The 23,791-nt window shown below is 52.8% G+C and overlaps 1 protein-coding gene across 3 annotated transcripts in view; it reads right to left on the bottom strand.

The window, feature by feature from the left end:
- The window catches only part of TMEM266 (transmembrane protein 266), a 120,976-nt gene that overhangs the window by 26,864 nt on the left and 70,321 nt on the right, over window positions 1–23,791 (bottom strand). For 2 of the 3 annotated variants that reach the window (XM_046010190.1, XM_046010192.1), the window contains exons 4-8: window positions 19,717–19,871; window positions 16,691–16,764; window positions 6,737–6,793; window positions 5,528–5,666; window positions 1,603–1,718 (exon numbers count right to left, since the gene is read on the bottom strand). In XM_046010190.1, the coding sequence (XP_045866146.1) occupies window positions 1,603–1,718; window positions 5,528–5,666; window positions 6,737–6,793; window positions 16,691–16,764; window positions 19,717–19,871 (541 nt within the window). The remainder of the gene's footprint in view (window positions 1–1,602; window positions 1,719–5,527; window positions 5,667–6,736; window positions 6,794–16,690; window positions 16,765–19,716; window positions 19,872–23,791) is intronic. The other variant, XM_046010193.1, reaches the window with a different exon arrangement.

The raw sequence follows: 23,791 nt of genomic DNA, 5'->3' as shown, positions 1-23,791 counted from the left end.
TAAAGACTGCCCCATGCCCAGTATCCTGAGGAGGATGTTCTCCTGAGGGCTGTGTCCCCTAATGTCCCCTCTTGTCTCTCATGAACATTTTGTGCTGAAATGAAAGGCCATCGTGTTCCCAAAGTGGATAAAAAGATTTGGTTCTCTGACAGACATTCCAAAGAGATGATTTTGAAGACTCTGTGTGCCTGTTCCTGTGGACAATTCTAGGGATCAATTTGTGGTGACATTCCACAGACTTCCCACTCCCTCCAGCTCTTCTTCTAGCTAGGAGAGGTTGGGGTTGGGGTTGGAAATCCACCACGAGAGGGTGCTGGGCTGCGAGCAAACATAAGTCAGATGAGGTTTATCCTGTGGGAGCATCCCATTCCATGGGAGCAGCAGTCCTGGGTGCTGAGAACCAGAGCCCGCGGCAGAGAGTGCCCATGCTCAGCGGAGGCCCACAGCAGGGCCAGGGGTTAAGGGAGCAGTGACTGCTGCAGGAGGACAGTGCTGTGGTTAGTGGTAAAGCCAGGACACGCAGGCTGCATACAAATTAGGCAGGGCTGACAAGGGGCAAAGTCTCAGGCAAGGGGTACATCACAACCAAATGAAGAGATGGGATGGCACAGCGCTTGTCGGAACAGGCGGTGAATCTGTCTGACTTCTTCAGAGTGTTTATGTACGAGATGAAGGACGTATGAGGGTGAAAAGCCAGGCAGATGCATGTGGCCCTCAGATCCCCACAGAGTGCCTGTGGGCTCCACAGAGGGGCAGGGGGAGGGAGCAAGGGGCGTCCATCCTCACTGCACTGCAAGCCAGAAGCACTCAGCCCCACCCAGGATAAGTAAGTAGCTGGGGCATTCTATGCCTGGGCTGGCCCTGGGGACTAAGGGTGGGGGGCATAGCTTATGCGACTCATAGGGTAAGGGGCAGTGGCCTGTCCTCCTCCCAGAATCCAACGGAGAGGCCAGAATGACCATATATTTCATTTCGTCTATCCTCCTCCACATTTTCCACCACCTCACTCACTGGTCTCCTCTGCACATTCTCACCTTGCACATCAGGTACCGGAACATCCCCTCCCTGGAGGCTGTGTTTCTACAGAGCTCTGTAGTCTTGCTGCAGGACCCAGCTGCCCCCCAGCCCCGCCCCACTGGCTCTGCTGAGCATGGCCTCACAGGGCCCCTCTCTGTCTTCCCCATAGCTCCTGGAAGGCACAGAGAACTGTGAACACCTCTTTGTGGGGGGAGGTGTATGGGGGTCCTGGGTGGTGACTGGTCCACAGTGGTGCCCAGCAACCTCTGCAGACAGAAGCTGTCCCCTGCTCTAGAGACCACTGTGTCCAGAAGACTCTGCTGAACTGAGTCGGTGATGGCTGGCTCAGGCTGGAGGGCTCACTGGTCACCATGGTACAAAGAGAAAGCACCCTGACCTGAGAGTTGGTGCTGAGCCCAGGCCTGGTGAGGCCGAGCAGGAGTGACCTTAAGAGACTGGTTTCCCACTCTGTGGGCCTTAGGTTCCCCATGTGTCCTCAGGGGCCCTGCAGTTCTGGTCTCCTGCGATGTTAGGCATCACCGGGGCCCTTGGCTCTGGACAGACCCAGGAGTGGCAGGGCATTACCCCTTGCTCCTGACAGATCTGCGTCAATCTCTCCAGCTGCTCGTCTTGGATGACCTTGGCCTTCTCGTACTGCTGGATGACCATCTCCATCTCCACCTTCACCGGCAGGACGTAAGCTGGAAGACAGAGACAGCTCCGTGAAGAACTTGGCAGTAGTGGGGCTCAGGCGGGAGAGGGCCCAGTCCCAGCAGCCAGCCAGCGGCAGGTTCAAGTCTGGGAGTGGTTCCTAGAGGAGCTGGGGGGGTGTAGGGGCTCAGGGGATGTATAGGCACCCCACAGTACCCAGACAGTATGAGGGCTAGAACCCTAACCTGCGGTGACCAAGAGAACTGTTTTCCTCCTTTGTCCTAGTGACAGCACCCTTCCTTCTGGCTGTGTGCATAGCTGCCTGGAGCAAGGGCTGGACTTTTGAGTATTCTGTGCAGCTATGGGCAGCTGTGAGACCACAGTCTGGACATTGGGAGGCAAGTGCAGGTGTCATGCAGCAGCTTCCGGGAGCTGGCAGTAACAAGGAAGCAGAAATCCTGGAACCCTCACTCACTGCTGGTAGGAAAGTGACATGGGGCAGCCGCTCTGGAAAACAGTGGGGCAGATCCTGAGATGGCTAAAACAGAGTGACCACAGGGCGGGGCGAGTCCATGCCTAGGCACTTCAGAGAAATGAAAAAAACATACCTCCACACAAAAGCTTGGACATGGATGTTCCCAGCAGTCAAATGTGGAAACAAGCTAAATGTCCAGCAACGGATGAGGGGATAGAGAAAATGTGGCCCATCCATACAAATGAGCATGATGCAAAAATAAAAAGAAATGAAACACAGGCTACACATGGATGAAACCTGAACGCTTTTGCTCAGTGAAGGAAAGCAGACACATCAGAACACACAGACTACGATCCTACTCATAGGAAATGTCCAGAAGAGGCAAATCTACAGAGACAGGAAGTAGGTTAGTGGCTGCCTAGGGCTGGGAGAGTCATGTGAAGTGACTGCTAATGGGTATGGGCTTTCTTTCTGAAGTGGTGAAAAGGCTCTAAGCTTAGGTTTTGGTGATATTTGCATGACCCTAGGAATATACTAAAAGCCATGGAATTGTGCACTTTAAATGGGTGTTTCATGGTGTGGGAACTATATCTCAATAAAGATGTCTAAAGAGGAAAGGCAGCTGGGGCTTTCCTTTTGCCTCTTTATCTTCTTCCTCTCTTCCTTCTTCCTAGTGGCTGAGATGAGGATGTGATGGCTGGCCCTGGAGCAGCCATCCTGGGCCATGGGGTGACTTTGGAAAGTAGACAATGTACGGCAGAGCAACAAACAGGAAGAGCCTGGAGTCTCAACTACAGAGAGTGCCACATCAGCCCGGGACGAGCCTGGAGTCTCAACTACAGAGAGTGCCACATCAGCCCGGGACTCCCGACCTGCAGACTTTCCTGTGAGAGAAAGGCTTCCGCTTTAAGTCGCTGTCATTCTGGGTCTCTTTTACTCATGGACAGTCCTATTCACCCAGAGGAGACAGTCTGGCTGGTTGGAGAGCCCCAGATCTTGCAGCCTGTGGTAGCCCCATAGGCCCCTCCCTTGGGCAGTTCTCCAGGCTCTGTGAAGTCTCAGTATCAACTCCTAACCCGACCCTGGCCTCTGGCCTTCATGCTCTTCTCACGTCGCAGAATTTAGCTTTTCCTGACTTGTCAGAAACTTCGGTCACATGCCTCTCTTGCCGCTGTATTCTGCAACTCTCCACATCTCCACTCTTCAATTCCTTTTCCACCCATGGTCTCCCACCCTCTGGGTGTTCTCTGGCTGCTGCAGGAATCATGTGGGGCAGAGAAAGCAGAATTCTTCTGTTTGCTTCTCAACTGGAGGGCAGCCCACTTGTCCTGCAGGCCCGTCTCCAAGGCTTCTGCCTCCTCAGAGATCTTCTGAAGCCAATTCACACCCAGGGTGAGAGAAGCAAACTAACACCCACACTTTCACCCAGCGCATCCCTATCCCGAGGCTTCCAGTGGTACAGCCACGCCTGCTATGTCAGGAAAAAGGGGCAGCAGCTGGGAAGAGTGTTCGCAATGGGCTGTCAAGACCCATCAGTGTTGAGGGTGACCAGCTGTTCACAGCTGGCTGAGAAGAGCCAGAAGGCACTGTTCCTGCTCTGAAGGGAAACGATGTTCTTGTGAGTGGACGCGCCCTGAGCAGATGAGGGTGAGTGTACAGATAAAGAGCACACTGGCACTTGCTGGTGGGCCTGAGCTCCAATTTGCTTTGCTGTGCGACCCTTATCCCTCTTGGCCTCAGTTTCCCCATCCGTCAAATGACAGGAATGGACGAGACGACCTCTCAGTGCCTTCCTGGTTTGGACCTTACAAGGTCACATTCCAGTTGGATGAAGATTCTGGATTAGGAGCTAGCTCTCTGAAAAGACATCGCACCCCACAGTGCTAACTGGGTGGAAGTGGGGGCAGGGACTAGCAAGAGGGAACCCTGCCAGGGGATGACAGACCCCAGACGCTGTCCTTTCTGACCCATATCCTTCCCCCACTCCCCTGCAAATGCTGTTGGTGTATCCTCATAGCCACAATTTCTGACATTCGCAATCAAAATTCAGGGCCAGAGTGACCTTAAGAGTCACTCTTATATACTCTTATATATGATACGATCTGTAGTCTTCATAGTCTATCTATCAGTGGTCTGAACCTGCTCCAGAAGGTCCTTAGAGATGCCCCCAGGAGAAGAGAGGGCAAGGAGGTGGGCTCTGCACCCCCCCCCCCCACTTCAAGTCAACCAAAACGCTTCCCTTTTATTCTTTCACACTGGAGAGCTGCATAAGATTTTGCAGAAGAAAGGGTTTTGTTACTTAAAAAAAGCTCAGGAATCATCATCTATATAACCTCCTTGTTGTGCCTTGCCCCTCCATGCGACCACCTGGCTCAGACTGCCCACACTCCTGCAGGAGCCCACCTCCTTGAGGGGCAGGCCAGCCCATCTGTGGTGGCTCTGTGCCTGGTCTGTGCCGAGTCTGGCTGAGGTGAGGTGGGCCTCTCTGTCATGTCCTGGGAGGTCTAGGGACTACCTTCTGGAACCTGGAGCTGGCTTCTCCCTCTTCCCCATCCCCAGGCCACCCCATTCTAGTACCTTGCCCTGTTCTTCAGGGACAAGGTTTCCAGAATTCTCTCATTTGGGTGTCCCTCTTCCGGGGGGACACACTCAGGTCTGTCATCATTTCCTGGAAATAGAGGAATGACCCAGGTCTCCAAAAGAGGTGGCTCCTTTGGGAAGGTGGCCTTTGGCTCTGATGGTAGCAAAGGCAGGGAGAGAGCGGAGGTATCAGACACTCTCTGGGAACGGAAGCTCAGATGGGAGCTTGCGCCACTAACACTGACCAAAACAAGCCAAAACGCAGACCAAGCTTGCACCTCTCCCAGAAACCATCTTGAGCTGTTTGCAGGTCGACAGGTTGGAGTGGGGCACCCTTTGCTGGACAGAGGGGAGACGGGCCCCACAGGGAACAACCCCTTGATCAGTAGGCTGGACGAAGCCAGTGGTGAGTCTGTAGGCGGCGGGCGGCAGGCGTGTGTCCAAACCCTCAGGCTGTGCAATGCTGGTGTTCCAGAATGGCAGGCCCTGCTGTAAGTTCTCATGGGAGGCGCTGGCCAGCCGGACATACAATAAATAGTTATGTTGGAACGAATGCTCAAGTGCTTGCATGGGACATCTGGGCAGTGTGTGCAGCTCCTGGACATGTGACATGGAGTGAGTGGTGATAGGCTTGTTGTTTCTGCACCAGCAGGCTCTGGCCTCCAGTCCCTGAGGCTGGTGGGGTCATGCCTCCCACTCACCCCATACCACATGGCCTCCCTCTGCTCTTAGTCAACAGTGCCAGGCTCAGTAGTGGCCACCTGCCACCCTGCCAGCGCTGCTGACCCTTCTTGGACCACTCACCATCAATGACCCTCTTCACCCGCCAGATCCGGAGCATGATAATGAGGCTGATGGCATCCCAGGGGCTCCTGGGCCCATTGGCTACAGTGGACGCCACCATCGGGGCCAAGGACAGGATGATCACAGCCCCATCGAACACCTGTGAGAGGAATTGGATTTCAGTGCCATGGGCCACTTCCTGGATGTCCCAGAAGCAGGTCAGGCAAAGCAGCTGGTATGGCCGAATTCTCCAGGAGGTCTGTCCCCACCTCAGGTCTCCCCTGACCCTCCTCCATCTCTTCAGTGACCTCTCCACTTCTAGACATGCCCATGGTACTCTCTTCCCTCTCAAGTGACCTCAGCCCACCCCCAGACTTTGTTCTGATGGCCTGGGGTTGCTCCCAGCATCTTTTCCCAGTGTCTCATCCCCTCCTGGGAGTGGGCTTGGATTCCATGCCCCAGTGTTCCTGTTCTAGCCTTTCTGAATCCCTCACTGGCCGTGGGGGCTGAAGGCTGGATCCTTCCCTTTGGGTAGCAGGAGCCCAGAGCCTACATCTTATTTCTATCTGATGCTGAGTCTCTCACCACAAGGAGGAAGGGCTAGGAGAAGAGGGGACCCAGCATGGGCAATTCAGCCTTGGGCCCCGACCTTCTATCTACCTGCTCAAGCTTGGGTTCATCTGGACTTCCATGGGCCAGGCCTTTATGTCTGTTCCCAGCACGTGGCCCAAAGAGGCTACAGCGTGGATGGGGGGTGGGGGGTGGGTGAGGAAGGAGTGGACAGTGGACATGGTCCTGGTCCTACATGCGCAAAACTCCCAATGACGGCCAGGCTTCCTTGACCGCTCATCCCCACCCACTAAACCAGACCCTTTTACAGAAAGGAGAGCAGTGGGATACTCTACTGAAACAAGCTCGCCCAGCTCTCTGACCACTGGGCCGTTTTAGAGTGAAATCATTTGTTTTAAGACACATTTCAAAGCTTTTCCAACTGACTCAAAAAAACTTCTCAAATCTTGCAGAATTTTGAGGAGAATTTTCAGGCTGTCCCTTTGCCAGGAACTTTCTCCGTCTGCCTGTCCCTTGCCCTCCAACCCCAACAACACAGCCACAGGGACTTCTGCACCCAGTGTGGAAGGATCAGGCCTTTTTGAGGGTCCCACCCAGAGGGACGTTTTCCAGTTCCCAGGATGGCCAGTGTGGGGGGTGCGTGTCGACGCTGGTCTTTACCTCTATTTTGTTTTCGATATAATCCCAGATCCCAAGCACCACAATCCGAAGTACAGTCTGGGGAGAGGAAATGAGAGAAGAGATTATGATTACTGCTCTCCAGCCCCTGCCCCTCCCCCCAGCGGAGAAGATTCCAGAGCTCAGAATCGGGGCTCTGCCTCCTTGTTCAGTAATGGAAAATGTCTTTACCACCCTCCGAGAGTTTCTCAGCTTACATGCCCTCCCCACCACACTTTGCCTCAGCTCCTGGTTTGCATCATGATCCATGCAAACCTCCCCACCTCCACACCCTAACACACTGCAGTGCTCCCAGGACATACAGAATATACCCCGATCCCACTTTCCTCTCCAGAGCCATCTCCTGAACGCCAGTCTATGTAACGAATCTACAAACATGCAAGCTCTTTCCTCTTTTGCTTTGTCTTTGCATATGGCAGATTGCCTGTTCTCTCCTCTCCCCCAATCTCCTCTTTTTAATAATTGGATAGTTAGCATGGTCACCCAGCTACAGCCAACATCTCCCAGCTGTGGAAGGCAGCTTTCCTCTTTCCCTCTGCCCAAAGACTAGACTGTGTAGGTATGGTGGGTGTGCCATCTTTTGTAGGGAGGGCTGGGCAACAAGATGGAGGCCTTCTGGGTCCCCAGCAGCCCCAAACGACCACATCTGCCTGAACTGTTCACCCCACTTGTCCTTCCGTGAGAGAGAAATGGACCTCGCCTTGTTGAAGACCTTGTGTTTTCTGGTTTCTTTTCAGAGCAGTGTGGCCAGTGTGCTAAGCAGCGGTGCCCTTTCCCTTCTCTACCTGGAAAAGGCCTTCCTGTCCTTCTGGCCCCTGCTCGGATGTCACCTCCGTGAAGGTCTCCCACACTCCCTGGGCTCAGTCTTTCCTTGGTGTTCCTGCAGAACTTGGGGACATCAATCACTCTTTGTGGTGCTTCATCGTACCTTGTGGTGATTACTTCCCTGATCCCCCAGGCAAGGCTCAAGAGACACTGATTTCTCTCACGCAGAGTAGACATGGAATGCAAGTGTGGTTTGAGTCCATGAACAAATGCACACACGAAGGATGAATTCCTTAAGACCCCTAGTAATTTATTCCAATGCTGCTGCCTTCAGGAGAGGGCTCCTCCCCAGGACTATGTCTCACTCCAAAGAGAGTATGTACATGCCAGTCTCAGAGAACCCCGGTACATGTGTCTGGAGGCCCTTCCTAAAGCAAGATGACTAGCTCCCAGTAATTCACACCAGATGGTGTCTCTGCTCGCATGGGCTGCTGTACAAGACCAGCCATCTGAACTCAACAAAGCTGCTGACTGCCCATGGATCTCCACCCACTTACACCACGGAAAAGGCTTGGCTTATAAAATTCACCTCCTCCTTGTTAAAGCCTATCCTGTCTTCAAGAAGGAATGGGTAGGTGGGATCCTGGCGGCGTCTTTGACAACAGAGAGGGTCATGTGATAGCCCGATGTCCATTCTCACATGGCTTCTTGATAGGGGACCAATGCTTAACTGCAGGACAAACTCCAGAAACCTGGGTTGAGGTCCAAAACATCTTGAAGTCACAGCTCAGTAATGGACTGGTTGTGTGGCCTTGGGCAAGTCAAATCTCCTCTCTGTACCTCAGTTTCCCCTCTGCCAAGGAGATGGGTTAAATGATATGAATCTCCCAATTCTTTATGAAATTAACCTTTGCCATTTACTACATACCAATAAATGCCAGGCCCTGGACCAGCACCTTGCATGTGGTTCTCATTTTGCAGAGAGAGAAGCTGAAGCTCACAGAGATGAAGTGGGCTTCCCAGGTCACTCAGGCATTGGATGGTGAGTTGGCATTTGGGCCTGGACGTTTTTGACTCTGTGTGGTATTCTCCAGCAGCGTAACCACAGATGGGCCTCGTTTCTTTGGTTGCTATTCCATCCATCTAACTGTGCTGACATTGAAATGTGGTGTTTATCTCCTCTGATATGTCACACCGGCCACATCCACTCCGAATTCCCAGTTGTGAGGCTCCCAGAAACAGAAAGTGCAGGCCAAGAGAGAGGGGAAGAGGGCCTGGTCTGAACAGGATTTCTCCTGGGGCTGCTACTTCTCCTTTTTCCTCTTTTAAAATTGTGGTAAAATACACATAACATGAATTTTACCATTTTAATCATTTCTAAAAGTGTACTGTAGCATTAAGTACATTCACAGTGTCACGCAACCGCTCATCTCCAGTTTCCCATCACACTCATTAAAACCCAACTCCCCATCTTCACTCCCCCGCCCCTCACCGTGACCATCACCACCACTCTACTTTCTGTTTCTGAGTTTGACTACTCTAGGACTCTCATATAAAAGGAATCCTCTCGCTTCTTGATAAACAAGGCAGCAGTCCAGGGGATGCGGGGTTGGGGGATGAAGAAGGGAGCCGGCCAGGCTCAAGATGCAGCCAGCAACCCCCACAAGGGGAGGAGCAGGCAGCAGACAAGACACATGGAGACTCTGTGCTCCGGGAAGGGATGGAAGTTGAATGGCTACTGGGCTAAAGCTGAGCCACAGAAACCTAGCGGAGCAGCTAGAGCATGGGCTACTTGCCTCCCTCCTTGCTGGCCCATCCCACTGGGATCCATCCTCTGAGGTCTGACTCAGGTCACCCTCCTCCTTCATAATCCAGTCCATGGAAACACAACAGCCAAAGGCAGCTGTGGAGACACCTCCTGGCCCAGCCTCCCACAGCAGAGGGGGAACTGGTGGCGTGGAGACAGCTGCTCCAAGTCTGAGTCAAAGCTAGAATGAGAACCCAGCTCAGAGACAGCCCACCTGATGGCCTTTGTCTGTGGCATCCTTTGCCAAACTCCCCTGCCCACAGAGACAGGGACCTGGCCACACTGCCTGCTAGGGGCTGACTGATCCAGTCACAGCTGTGTTTCTCAATAGGCAGGCAAGGACTCCCTGCGTCAGCATCTGGGGATCTGTCTCAAATGCAGATTCCTGGGCTCGCATGGAGATCCAGTTATCCAAATCTATGGGGGCAGGGCCCAGGAATATGCCTTTTTCACAAACTTCCCTAGGGTACCCACTGGAACCACAGGGTTTTATCAAGCAACAATGCCACGGGTTGGAAACAGGGAGGCCACATGCCTAGATGCAACAGGGAAGAGTATTACAGTAACAGTCCAAAGCTGGATCCTCTTTGTGGCTCTCTCCCTTACTAAGCATGTGTCATCGGTTAGAACGAGGGTGGACCAGCGCCCCATGCTGCCCACCTCACCAGGCTGCTACGAAGCTCCACGGGGAAGGCAAGAGCAGGGCAATGAGGAGGGGCTGTTTTATCGCCCACTCCAACCTGAGGTCCCTCATCCTGCAATCTTGCCCCCAAGAGTTGCAAAGGGCTTTGAGCAAGGGTCCAGGGAAACCCAAATCCTTGGAATTCCTGCAGCTTGGAAGCTCCAGCTGCCTCTTTCCCCCCTAGGACTGAGGGTTTTCAGCACCTTCATTCCAACCTTGCCTTCAAGAGCTAAGGATGTTCTGGCACATGGGATAGGCCAAACTCTTAGTGAAACTTTAATGAGAGCATCACATATTTACTATAAGCCCAGCTCCCCTGCCGTCTTGCAGGTGCAGAAACAGCCTCAGGGAGAAACAGGTAAACCCTTTGGTACTCAGCCCCTCTTAGTTCCTACCTCAGATGCCCACATCTTTCCCCCTCAGGAAGCCCTGCTTTCTGGAAGGACTCCTCTCCCCTCTCCCTGGAGAAGGGATTTAGGCTTTAGGCAGCAGGAGGGAAGAGGAGGGAAGAGTGCGACTCTGGCATCTGCTCCAGACTCTGTCTTAGTCAGGTGGCAGTAAGGCCTCCCGCACCTCCTGAGAAGGCCCCACCTTCTCTCCCTGGGATGGGGTCTGATGAGCTTCTAGGGCTTGGGAACCTTGGGGGATACAGGCAGAAGCACCTGCTAGTCGGTAGAACACCTCTATGAAAATTTTAAAAAGGTACCCCTTTTCCAGACAGAGGGAGATCCCCTGGCTCAATGCCTGGTGAGCAGAGTAGGGGCTGGCACCCTTGCTCCCTGAGCAAGACATTCGGGGCCTTTGTGATCTGGTCTTGCCGGGGTTCCCCAGATGTCTCACCACCTCCCCTGCCATAGTGGACAACCAGACACAGGGTGCTGGCTTCTGCCTCTGTCCCCTATATATTCTGTGACCGCTGCCTGAGGTCCTTCCAGCTCACCCACCTGCAAGCTCACAGCTCTGCGGACAGATTGTTTCCATGACTACCTTGCGCTTGAACTTCAGCCCCTTCTCCAGGGCTCTCATATTTGCTTGGCTGCTTCCCAGCCAACTACAGACACCTCGAAGCTGGGCCTGCACAGCACCTCAGGTGCCTGGCTGAGGTGTGCGAAGACCAAGGGCTCCTGGCAGTGGTGGACGAGCAGCAAGAAGTCACAGCAGGCTTGCTCCAGTGCTGGTCCCACGGGGTCGGGGGGGGTTGGCACACAGCCCTGGCTGGGGATGGCAGCCTCCCACCTTCTGAATCAAGCCTGATCCCTCGAGAAGTCCAGTGCTCTTATGGGCTCTTACCCATTTCCTCTTCTTCAGTCTTTTTAGGACACTTTCATAATCCTATCAGGCTTTTCCTGTGAGGTGGTGCTGCTCACATTATGGAAGGGATAAGTGCAATCAGAAGTGACATGATGCTGTTGGTGGGAATGCAAGTTGGTGCAGCCACTTTGGAGAACAGTGTGGAGATTCCTCAAGAAACTAAGAATAGAGCTTCCCTATGACCCTGCAATTGCACTGCTGGGTATTTACCCCAAAGATACAGATGTAGTGAAAAGAAGAGCCATCTGTACCCCAATGTTTATAGCAGCAATGGCTACAGTCACCAAACTGTGGAAAGAACCAAGATGCCCTTCAACGGACGAATGGATAAGGAAGATGTGGTCCATATACACGATGGAGTGTTATGCCTCCACCAGAAAGGATCAGTACCCAACTTTTGTAGCAACATGGACGGGACTGGAAGAGATTATGCTGAGCGAACTAAGTCAAGCAGAGAGAGTCAAGTATCATATGGTCTCACTTATTTGTGGAGCATAACAAAGAACATGGAGGACATGGGGAGATGGAGAGGAGAGGGAGTTGAGGGAAAATGTAAGGGGAGATGAACCATGAGAGACTATGGACTCTGAAAAACAACCTGTGGGTTTTGAAGGCGCGGGGGTGGGAGGTTGGGGAACCAGGTGGTGGGTAATAGGGAGGACACGTATTGCATGGAGCACTGGGTGTGGTGCAAAAACAATGAGTACTGTTACGCTGGAAAAAAAAAAAAGTGACAGGATGTGTGGCTCTCTCAGCTGGGGGAAAGGCAGGTTTGGGGCCCCGATTTCCCTCCACCTCTCTGAAATGTGGAAAGGCAGACAGGGAAGCCAGACTCTCTTCCCAAAGTGCGCCCCCTTCAGTGGGGTCAAGAAGGCAGCCCTGCCCCTGGGAGAGGCCCAAGTCCCTCAGGTCAAAGATAAGGAAGCCAAGGCCCAGAGAGCGCCGGTGACTTGCCCCACGTGCTGCATCCCCATGGCCAAACTGGCTCCCTCTTGTTGCATCCTGGTCAAACACAGAGGGGACACAAATGCATCATTTCTCAGAGCGTGAAGCCCAGCACCGCTTCTTGCCTTCTGTGGGGTGATCGAGGCTCACCCCTGGGAGGAAGTGGCAGGTGGGAAAGGGACCCCCTCATGAGTCCAGAGTCTTGGGGTGGCTGCTGATTGGGAAAGAGGAAGCCCTGGGTCAGTTTGGCTTAGTTGGCAAAGGCCTTCCCTTGGTAAAGGCACAGGTAAGCCAGCAGGCCAGGCTCCCTCGAGATGGAGAGGCTGCACTGGAGAGGAGGCGGCCCCCACAACTGATGGCGAAAGAAGCCTTGACCAACTGACAGGTGGAAAAACAAAATGTGGCCTCTCCATCCAATGGAATCCTATTCAGACATAATAAAGAATGACTCCCTAAGCCACGCAACAAGGTGGGTAAACTTGACAATGCTACATTGATGGAAAAGATCGTGGATCATATGACTGTGTTTATGTGAAATACCCAGACTAGTTAAGTTCCCAGACAGAGAAAGTGGATCAGTGGTTGGAGGGGCTGCGTCAAGGGGGAATGGGGAGTGACTGCATCATGGGTTCAGGCCTCCTCTGAGAGGGAGGAAAATGTTTTGGCACTCAAAAGAGGTGACCTAGCACAGGGTATGCTCTAAATGCCACTGGATGGTATACTTTAAAAGAGTTATGTTATGTAAATTTCACCTCAATAAAATAATAAGAGGAAGAGGAGGATGAAGCAGCAGCTGTTTCCACCACTGCCTTGAGGCTCCTATCTAGAGGGCCAGCCATGGGTCAGCTTTTTCCTCTTCCAGGAAAAGAGCTGGGCCTCTCTACCGTCCCCCTCCCACCACGCCCAGCATTAGGGGATGGGGCCAACACCTCCTGGCCCCTGTGAGAACTCTGCTGCAGGGTGGCCCAGTCTGGCTAGGTCCCAACCATGTACAGTTTCAGGAAGAGAAGCAGCTGGGCTCCCCAGTTGTACGGGGCTGGCTGGTCCTGATGTCAGCCAAGGGTGGGGTTGACTATGATTTGCAAACAGCATTTGTACAATTCTCCATCTGGACTCCAAAAGTTTTGCTCATTCTTGGGTGCTACAGAGCCATCTGGAAGCACAGTGACTATTAGGGCCCAGGAAACTCTTGGGGCACCTGCTTTCACCTTGGGCCCTTTTAGGGACCCCACCCAGCCTGCCTGCCTGATATCCACTGTCACAACATTGAGAAGCATCTGGGGCAAGTAGCACAGCCTGTTTGAACAGATGTCCTCCAACTGAGCCCAGAGCAGCCTTAATCTTCTCTTCTTTGGGTCTAGACGTGTCTCCTGGGGCCGCACAGCACAGGGTGACCCATCTGCCTTGAAGCAGCCCTCAGAGCACTGAGATGGATGAAGGATGGGGTGGAGCCTGCTTCTGGTCCCACCTGTCATTCCTGAAGACTGTGGGCAGCTTTCCACTCTTCTCCAGGCCTCACTGTCCCAACTTGTCAAATGCCACACCCACATTCTGGGTTGCCCTAAAGCTTAGTTGAGACAAGAGCTAGAATATTGCTCAGGACTGGTCAAAAGGCACCTACCACAGCATCAGGAGCCCTGTAGGTCAAACCTTTGTAGAATCTGTGAATTAACACCCATTCATTAAGTCCTGCCAGGCTTGGAGTCTTGGAATGACCCCACCCTCGACCTACAGCCACGTCTCTGGGTATTTCCTGAGGAAAACAGGGCCAGACTTCAAGGGATGACGTTCATTTCACACTAGACGAGGCGGGTGTGCTGGGTCAGGGGTCCGAGGCTTTGCAGGGTTGTATCTCTTCTTTCTCGGTTCCTGGCCCTGGCCCTTCCCCCAGGGTCTCGGTCCCCTCACAACCTTTTGTCGCTAGGGACACAGAGGGATGCAGTGGTGACAGCCTAGATTAGGAGCCCAGAGGCCTGGGCCCAGTTTTGGCCAGAATTGGCCAGGTAACCCCAGGCCACTCTCCTTGTCTGTACCGTTTGAAAAAGGCCACTACCAGCATTTTCAGCACTGAAAATGCATGGCTGAGGGACACTGGCTCCTCTGGCCCTTCTCACCAGAGGTGCCCCAGTCAACCGAGAAGCACAAACACTATCCCACAACTCCAAACCCACTGGGGAACAGGGGTGGAGGGGGACCTCTCTGAGACTTTTTTGCGCTTGCTGATGCTTGGTTCTTCGGGGCACTCTGTGACATGTGCAAACCCTGGTGCATGACTTGGGCTGCCCCATCCTGAGATCATTGTGTAGCAGCCCTGAGTTCCCACTGGGCAGGGTGCCCTGTTACTCCCCTGTTAGCCCTCTGTTACTTCACGTTACTCCTCTGATGCTACCCGGTTATGGCTCCACCTGACCTGGTCTTCGGTCTTTGACAAGGCCAAAGGCAGGGACTGGTGGGAAGCGGTGGGGAACCCTGGCTCCTCCCACTCTGGGTGTGTGTCCGGGAGTGGGTGGCGGTTTGAGGCTGAGATTCCTCTGCACAGGGGCTTGTCTGTCTCAGGCATCTTGTCTCTGGCAGTGACAGGAAGGGAATGCCAAATTCATGCGAGGAAATAAATTCTGCAAAGCCAATAAAACCAAAGCAGAGGGATAGAAGGAAAAACTGCAGCAACTGATGAAACATTTTTGTTGGCAGTCACAGGCGCAGGATACATTTTCCAAGGTTTGCATCAAGGAGACATCTGGCCATGGCCTGTGTGTTTGCGGGAGGGAATCATGGGGAGTGGAGGCAAGGGAGCTGGGGAGGGCAAGACCCTCCAAAGGGAAGGAGGCTGGGAAGCAGGCACTGTGGAGGGGCTGCTGAGTCACCTCCAGGGCAATGGTTTCAGCGAGCTGGTGGGGACGCTCCCTGGGAGGGTCAATGTTGGGATCTGCCCCCGTAGCCAGAGCTTCAGACCCGGGCTTGCCTGCCAACTCCGTGGGCTACAGGAATCGAGGCATGGGAAGGGAATGTCCTGTGCTTAGATTGCCTGCTGCTCAGCCCCACCACACCGTACACCCAGACTCAGGATTTAGTACTGATCTTTGAAGGATATTGAGGGCTATTATATGGGGCCAGAGCCAGCCCACAAGAGGACCTCGGGACTCTTAACTCTTTGGGTTTCCTGACCATGTCTCCAAATAGTGTGTACTTCCATACCTTCACTCACGAGTTTCCTCTCGCACAGCATCCTTCTTCCCTTTGAGGCACTGCCGTGCTCTGGGACCCAGAGCCCCCTGAGCCTATGGGGTAGCAGCATCCATGATGTGAGCCGTGTGTGTGTGTATGCATGTGCACGCATCTCTCCAACAGGCTCTCTGCCTTTTCTTTCTGCCATTCTCCCCATGCTTTGTGACCCTGCTGAAAGGCCCCATTGGGCCCTGTGCGTAAGCTGATGTGGGCCTGTGGCTGTGGAGGTGGGGCAAATGGGTGGATAGGGACAGTGAGCAGTTGACTTGGGCTAGTCTTTTGCTCCATTGGGAAGAACTGGATTTCCACAGGAAATTCTCCCATCTTTCAATGACTTGCCACTGCTCACAAGATAAAGCCCAATTTTCCTGCCCCCTGGGAGACCTGGCCCACAGCAGTCTGAAGTCAACGGCACTGAAATGCTGGCCAGGGTTTCACGGTGATGGTCTGGGGACTGCTTGAAAGAAGGGTCCCTCACCCTTCTGTACAGGCAGAGCAAGGTGCTGGCATCCTGGCTGCCCGCACGGTTCAGTCTCATACTGGGCAACTATAGCTCACACTAAAACCCAGTGGCCCAGGAGTCCCAGGAGCTTGTTCCCTCTTACCTCACACAGGGAAATCCCAACTTGGGATTCAGTTGGCTGGCTAGAGCAAAGGTAAAGGGTGTCCGTGATCCCTGATCCCACCACTCCATTCCTGTGGCCCTCTGCTCATACCGGCCTAGCAGATCCCACAGTCCTGCATCCCCTGCTCAAGTCCATTGCCCAGGCTTGGGACTCCATTCTCTCTGCCCACTGTGTGCCCAAGCTTCAGCTAGCTCTCACCACCTGCAGGCCCCCCGGGCATCAGCCCAGCCCTCTGCCTGCTGCTCACAAACATGGCCTTTTGCCCTCCCTCAGCCACTTCCTCCTCAGTCTCACCTTCACCACGTTGTTGCCTACTCCTTACTCGGAGGACACCTGCTTGTCCTCTGGGATTCCACGCAGGGGTCACGAGCTGGGGTTCAGGCCTCCCTGGAGGCATCAGCAGTGGCATTGACACCTCCTAGCCCAGAGCCCAGCCCCCTGCCCTGTTTTCCCCCCTGTGCAGCCTTGAGGGCCAGCAGAGGGCAGGATACTGGTAAATATTTAGGCATCAGAGCTCTGTCTCCCCAGGGCAGGAGTTGTCCTAAAGAGGTCACAGGACCCAAGTCTTTACCTACCTCTGAGAAGAACACTGACAGAATGACCAGGCTGATCCAGTGAATTATGCCGGCAAACTGGAATGCGCTGGAAACTGCAACAAACACAATAACGGGCCAATTTTAGGTGGAAGGAGTTATGTGCATTGGTAGAGGGCCTTCACAGCATGGAGGCAGATCTCTGGGAGCCCGGGGCCTGCTCCTGGGAACACTGAGATCTGGATAGAATCAGGCCAGAGAACATCGAGGGCAGCTTAAAATGGTGTCTGCGGTGGAGGTGCTGGGAGGACGGCTGGCCAGTGGTGCTGTTGTTTCCTCTGAGAGGCCTCCTCTATCTCCCCCATAGGCTACCTCCCAGAATTCCAGCTCAGTCCCATCAGCCTTGTGGGCTTCGAGCTACAGCCATCCTCCTAGAAAGGGCCCTCCAGAGCAGGGCTTATGAAGACCTCCGTGGCTTTCAGAGCTGGGTAGGCAGCTTTGGTTGAGTCCAGATGAGCTTTCAGAAACTCCTATCACCATTCCCCTCCAAAACTGCGGGCACTGTCAGTGGAACTTTAAGGCAAGCTTACTTTGGCTTTTCACTGTGAAAACTCTGAGTGTAGAGAGGCTAGTCAGCCAGGGTATCTGGGGGATGAGGGTGGAGCCAGCCCCAGTACACGGGCCTTCACCTCCTGAACCTGGAATGACAAGCATTCAGGCTCTGCTATCCTTCCAGGTGGCTCCATTTGCCCTCCAGACTGCAGAGTGCAAGTGGAGAGAGCTGTCAGTCCCCCGAGAGCTCCCACCCCACCTTCCACCAGTCAATCCTTGGAGTGAAGGTGCTCGCTCTGAAAGACTCTCATAAAATACAGGAGCCAAGACCAGCTTCCAAGCCTAACAAGGGCATCATTCATCAAGTAGTGAGGTCAAAAGCGGGGTGCTGGGGCCCAGGATGAGGGTCAGGTGGGCTCTGAGGGGAATAGATGGGTGGGGATGCTTCCCAGAAGGCAGGCCTGGAAGAGATACCACAGGGCAGTGGGCAGGGCCCAAACAGGGTGCAGGAATGTTGTGGAAAATGCACCTATGCCGTTTCTCTTCTGGGGTTGGGCCAGACCTGCTTAGCATGCAGCTCCAGGGGCTAAAGGAAAATATCCAGGGCCTCAGTGGCTTGAAAGAGAAGAACCCACAGTCTCCCCCAAAGTGCTGAGATCAGTGAACCCTGGGGGCGGGCAGAAACCCAGCCCTGGAGCATGTCCCCGGAGCATATACAACAAGGCTGCAATACCAGGTTCCAGGTGGGAGACCTCGGGGTCCTGTGGCATTGGGCCAATGTGACCCTTAGAGGATGAGGCCTGGATGCACTGTGGATTCTTTCCATCCCAGGCCACATGAGGACTAGTGGGAAGTGAGAGTCTGAGGCCTGTGTGACTCTGAAAAGACCTCCAGATGATTCTGAAAACATAAAATCTCTCCCCATTATTTCTCAAATGAATTCCTATGCCTTTTTTTACGGTTTGCTTTAGAAGAGCAATAAATCTCTGATTGTGCATTTTATGGAATTTAAGATGCCTTTTATGAGCTGCTATTGGATCTCCCACCAAAATCAATCTCCTGGATACTTAATTTTAAGCAAAATTCCAGTGTCGGCCAGGTTCTCAGTTCTACTCAATGCCATGTCACAACCTGAGCAGCCGAGGGCCCCAAGTATAACCTACGACAGGGAAAGAAAGACTCTGTTATGGCCAAGACCTCATAAAAAGCAGACATATGGATGAGTGGGAGGGAAAGTATACAGCATGGTTTAATTGAAGACAGGTTGAGTATAAAATCAGTGCTGGTCACTTTGCTGCACAAAAACCAAGGAGGCTTATTAGACAAAAGCAATTCTGTACTCCCTGTCATCCTCTCTTAGGGAGTAAGGAAAGCTGATGGGGCATGGAAGGAGCTCTGATGGATCCTGAAAACAGAGTCTCCAGTAAAAGAATTGGGGACATTTGAGAAAAAAAGTCGAAGACAACTTAATGGTTTGGGGGTGGCTAGATCTATTGTCTTAGATTTTGCCAATGGCAGAATCTTGGGGGCCAATAATTTCATCTCTTTTTTATTTGCACTTGAATAATCTGCTTCCTGAGTCGGGGAAATGTGAGGGGGCGATCCAGGAGCTCTACCAGAAACCACTCACTCATCCAAAGCCAAGAGTGAAGACGCCTGGCTCTCCCCACTGGTGTACTAAATAGGGGTCTGCAAGGGTCGGGGGCAGGAGGTATCCCCGCCCCAGCAGCCACGTTAGCACAGCACATCCAGAAGGACAGAAAAGGGAGCAGACGAGCCATTGATGGCCATGTGCATCAGGCTCCCATAAACGCGAGAGTAGGATGAACACCAAGAGACCTATGGTGGGAAGGAAACTGGCCGGGCCATTGAATGGCCTAGTGGCCTGAAGTCCTTTACCTAGGGGAAGTCTCTAACTTCTCCAAATGTTAATTCCCTTGCCTATAAGATGAGATAAAATCAGTCATGTCCACCTCCCAGGGTTGCTGCTAGGGTCGGATGTACGGAGACGTACTCTCAGGATGCTCACAGCCGTAAGTAACTCTGCCAACTGACTGGCTGGGTAACAATACAAACAATCCTGTCATCACTGTGGTTGCTGTTCCTTTCAGTTACTACAAGGCGATCGCCTCCACATGTGAGAACTCTCTGTAAGCTACAGAAAAATCCAACCTGGAAAATTCCAAATGGGAAAAAAACAAAAACAAAAACAAAAACAAAACAGTGCACACAGGGGTCCCCAACGTTTTAGATCTCATCAGTTTCTGATCGTGAAGGGCAGGGGGAGCTGGAGAGGGCACACTGGGGAGAAGGGGTAAACAGATACTGGAGGTGATGGGGAGAGGAGCTGCCAGATTTCCTCCCTGGGTGGCAATCCCCATGAGCCATGGGGCCAGGGGCATGACAGCGGCATTGGGCTGGGGGCTAGGTCGCACTGCTGGTTGGGGACCCCTGATGGATGCACACTGAATATTGACATCATATGTATTTGCATATGTATCTCTCTTGCTACTCACACTGGAGAAGCTTTATATCTATTAGAAGTTCCAGAGTCAGGAGAATCACCACCAATATTACACAGGCTACCAGGAAACTGTTGAGACTCGCACTGAGCAAAAATACCTGCCACACGGCTGCTCTCTTCCCACAGCACGGCTTCAGCCAGGTTGACCTGTGGGGACAAAAGCGGGACAGGAGGCGGGGACAGAGGGTGAGATCCTGGCCATAGCTTTGCTCTCAGACCCACCCTCATCATTCCTCCCCGGCTCTGCGTCTCCCAGCAAAATGCAGCCTTATTTGAGAGGCCACTGGGTAGAATCACGAAGAGGAAAACCAACTCAGGAGGAGATGGAGCTAGGTACAGAGGCTGACCTGGGCAGCTCAGCAGCAGCACTTCGTGCTTCGGGCTCTACAATGGGTGTGAAACCCACACTGCATAGGTTCCTTGTAATCACTGGAGATCATGAAGGTCAGAAAAGAGCCTGGCTGGGTGTAAGATCTGCATGAAAATGAGCTGTTATTATTGTACGACTTGTTTGGTCTCGGAATCTAGCATAGGCTCTGAAGTTAGGAAGCCCTCAGCTCACCTCTAATAAATGCTCAATAAACTAATGAATGAATTTTCAGCGCTTTTTAGCTATGCAAAGATTTGAACTAAATCTCTGTTTCTCAAAGTGGGTTGTATGGAATCCCAGTTCCACAGAATGTGAATGGTTGTCACTTGATAATTTTGATGGTTGGACATGTTTTGGAAAATTTGGGTCAAATTCAAATGGATATTTTTCTAGGTGGGACATGTCAGTGCCTTGAATATGTTATTATGCATCACTGTGCTCGAAAGGAATCACAGTAGCCATGATTTCCAAACTCGCCAGATCATAGCAATGTCTTGTTACCGAGCACCTGGTGGGACTAGTGATTCATGGACAATCTTTTGGGAAACCCCAACAGGTGGAGATGAAGCCACCAAGTGTGGAATTTTTCCTGAGTAGGACTGAAGGTGGGAAGGAGGGGCGGAACCTCAGACCTGGGTAGGTCCCTCAGGACATTTGATGTACTCCCTTCCCGAACACAAGATCCTGGGAAAGAGGGGTGCCTCTAGGGGGGCGGGGGTGCTGAAGCCAAGCCTCAATGCTTTGATGAGGAAGAATTAGGCATCCTGAAGGAGCAGAGACAGCACTCGGAAGGGAAAACCCTCACTTTTGGCTCCACCTTTGGACATCCAGGACTATGTGTGAAGGTATCTCTGCATTCTGGGCCTCAGTCTCCCATTTATAAAAGTCCTTAACTCCTGGGGTTATTGAAAGTTAAATGAGGGAATGTATCTGACCTATGAAGTACCATGTTGCTGAAATGGGTTGATGAGAGTGTTGATGTTATTTGATGGCCCAAACACTTGGCTGTCTCCCTCCTCTTCAACCAGAGGGAGCAACTGCTGAGGGGGGTCAACACCCACACCCCACCCCCCCACCCTGGGATCCCAAGGATGTCACTGGAAGAGGGCATTCTGAGATGCTCCCTTCTCTGCAAAGGAATATGGTGAGTGCTTTGAGGTGGAATTTCTTTCTCACGATCCATCTGGGGAAAGCTTGGAGGAGCCCCCAGCTGTTGGAAGGTGGTACAAAGACCCCAGAATGACATCACACAGAGCTCAGGAGGGTTGCCAGAGAAAACACGGAACATCCAGTTAAATCTCAGATAAACAAGGAACAATTTTCTAGTATAAGTACATCCCAAACACTGCAAAGGATAGAGTTATACTAAAAAATTATTCATTGTTTGTCTGAAATTCATCTGAAACTGGGTGTCCTGTGTTCAGAGCAGAGGGATGTGGAGGGGGTCTGGTGAGGGTGGTTGTGGTTTGGTCAGAGGGACACATGGGAACCCGGAGTTGCAGGTGAGAAGCCAGAGCCAGGGAAGGAAAGGCCCCCAAAGGAGGACGAGGCTGCTGAAGCCTCCACCTCACAACTCAGAGGCTCAGAGAGGCCTAGAGGCTGCCATCCACGGTTGCTACCAGCAGCTGCTGCTTTTGGATATGAATTGAATTGTAAGATCTCCTTGGCCTTAATTACTCAGCTGATTGCTCCTCACCTGTCTGCACGGCTCACCTACCCCGCCTTCTCCTTTTCCCACGGTGTGATATTCCTGCCCCAACAGCCCAGGGGCCCTATTTTAATCCTTCCCACTTTCACACCTCTCTCATGCCAGCCTGCAGCTGCCTCAGCACTTTCCCTTCTGCCCTCCCATCAGCTCCTCCCAGATCACTCATCGCCACAGGCACCTTGCTTGCCAGCTCCCAAAGGAGACTCTGCTCTAATTCCACATCCTCTCGGAAACCAGTCCAATTATCGGTGGCCTCCAAAACTGATATTGTTTCATTGTCATCTGAAATGGGAGGCAAGCACGTCCTATAGTTATAAGTAAAAAGGGGAGCTGCGAAGGCCGTCTGGCTGGGCCGTGTCACCCCGAGCAACCAGCAGAAAACTGTCGGCGCGGTCAGTGCAAGGACCCAGGGCATTTGTTGGTTTCTGTGCCTTGTACACCCCAGGCTAATGGATGTGCCTCTCAGAGTCTGCTCCGTCTACCACAACAACAAGGTCCCAAAGAAAGATGAGGATGAGTGGGTGCTGGGGGGACTCAGTCAGTTAAGTGTCTGCTTCTGGCTCAGGACATGAGCCTAGGGTCCTGGGATTGAGCCCTGCATTGGACTCCCTGCTCAGAGGGAAGCCTGCTTCTCTCTCTCCTTCTCCCTCTATATGCGTTCTCTCTCTCTCAAGCTCTCACTCTTTCTCAAATAAATTAAAAAAAAAAAAGAAAGAAAGAAAGAAAGAAAAGAGGATGAAACAAAACATTTGTTTCTCTACAAAGAGCAGACTCCAATCTCGATTGATCTGCTTCCATGGGAGGGAAAGGTCATTTTACATTGGTGCTTAAAATGCTGAAATGCTGATTTTTATTTTCTTGTTTGATTAGAAAAACTTCCTAACCAGATTAGGGGCTGGTTATTGGGAAGCTGTAGGAGCAAAGTGGGGTGGCTGAGACTGGGGACTCGTGGCCCAGTAAAGAGCAGGTGTCTGGAGTCCTCCCGCAGTGGGCAATAGCCTCGCCCTAATGCCACAGTGCTCCTCGGCTTTGGGGAGCAGCCACGCAGGGAACCTGGCACCTAGCAGGATTTGGAAACCAGGCAGGAAAGTCAAAGGAATGCCAGGTACCCACCGGTGCTAGGGAGGCACTGTGATCGGGCAGCAACCCTGGGGCAGTTTACATCTCAGTGGAGGAGGGAGTCCAACAGTAAACACAACACATTTGCAGATTATGTGGTGTGTACTACAGTTGGGAGGTACTGGGGGCGGGGATGGGCATCGAGGGTGACCTTTTAAATAAGGCAGTCAGGGCAGGCCACCCTGAGAAACTGACATTTGAGAAAGAGCTGGAGGGAGTGCGGCCTGGCCCATCTGGGGTGTGGTGGGATGTACACTACAATGCAACTTTTGATGGCAAAACTGCTCAGGCCCGAAGAACCTCCAACAGAATAAACAGGAGAACAGGAGCCAGGAGCTGGGCTGGGAGAAGACAGGGCTTTCCCTTCAGTGCGGAGTGCAGTTTGCCAAAACCCACCTAGGGCAGACGCTGCAGGCATTCCTATGGCCCAGGGCACAACAGGCACAGTTCCCAGAGAACCCCAAGGCAGCATCAGAACGGAGCCCGTGACCACTGCGCTGGTCCTGCTCTTCCATCTGCGCCAGCCCGACTGTCCCTCATGCCTGCCCCGACTTTGCTTTCAACTACCAGCACTCAACCAGGCCCACCACAGAGGGACCTCCGGCAGCCCGCATTCTGCACAAGGTCAAGAGGTTCTATTTGCATCATGGTAGATGTGGACCCCAAGACCCCAGGGCAACACACACGGGGGTGGACTGAACTGAAGCAGGCGGAGGGACAGAGCAACTGACGAGGACCTGGGCCTGGAAATCTGCAGTCTGCACTGTGGTTAGTGGTTCTCCAAGCAGGCTGCAACCTAGGACCACCCAGAGAGCTTTCAAAAGTTCCAGGGCCCAGGCCACACACCAGACCATTTCTACCACAACCTCT

The sequence above is a fragment of the Meles meles genome, chromosome 6 (assembly GCF_922984935.1).
Source record: "Meles meles chromosome 6, mMelMel3.1 paternal haplotype, whole genome shotgun sequence".
NCBI lineage: Eukaryota > Metazoa > Chordata > Mammalia > Carnivora > Mustelidae > Meles > Meles meles.
The sequence above is the reverse complement of the archived record's forward strand: the minus strand, read 5'-3'. Positions and strand labels throughout refer to the sequence as shown.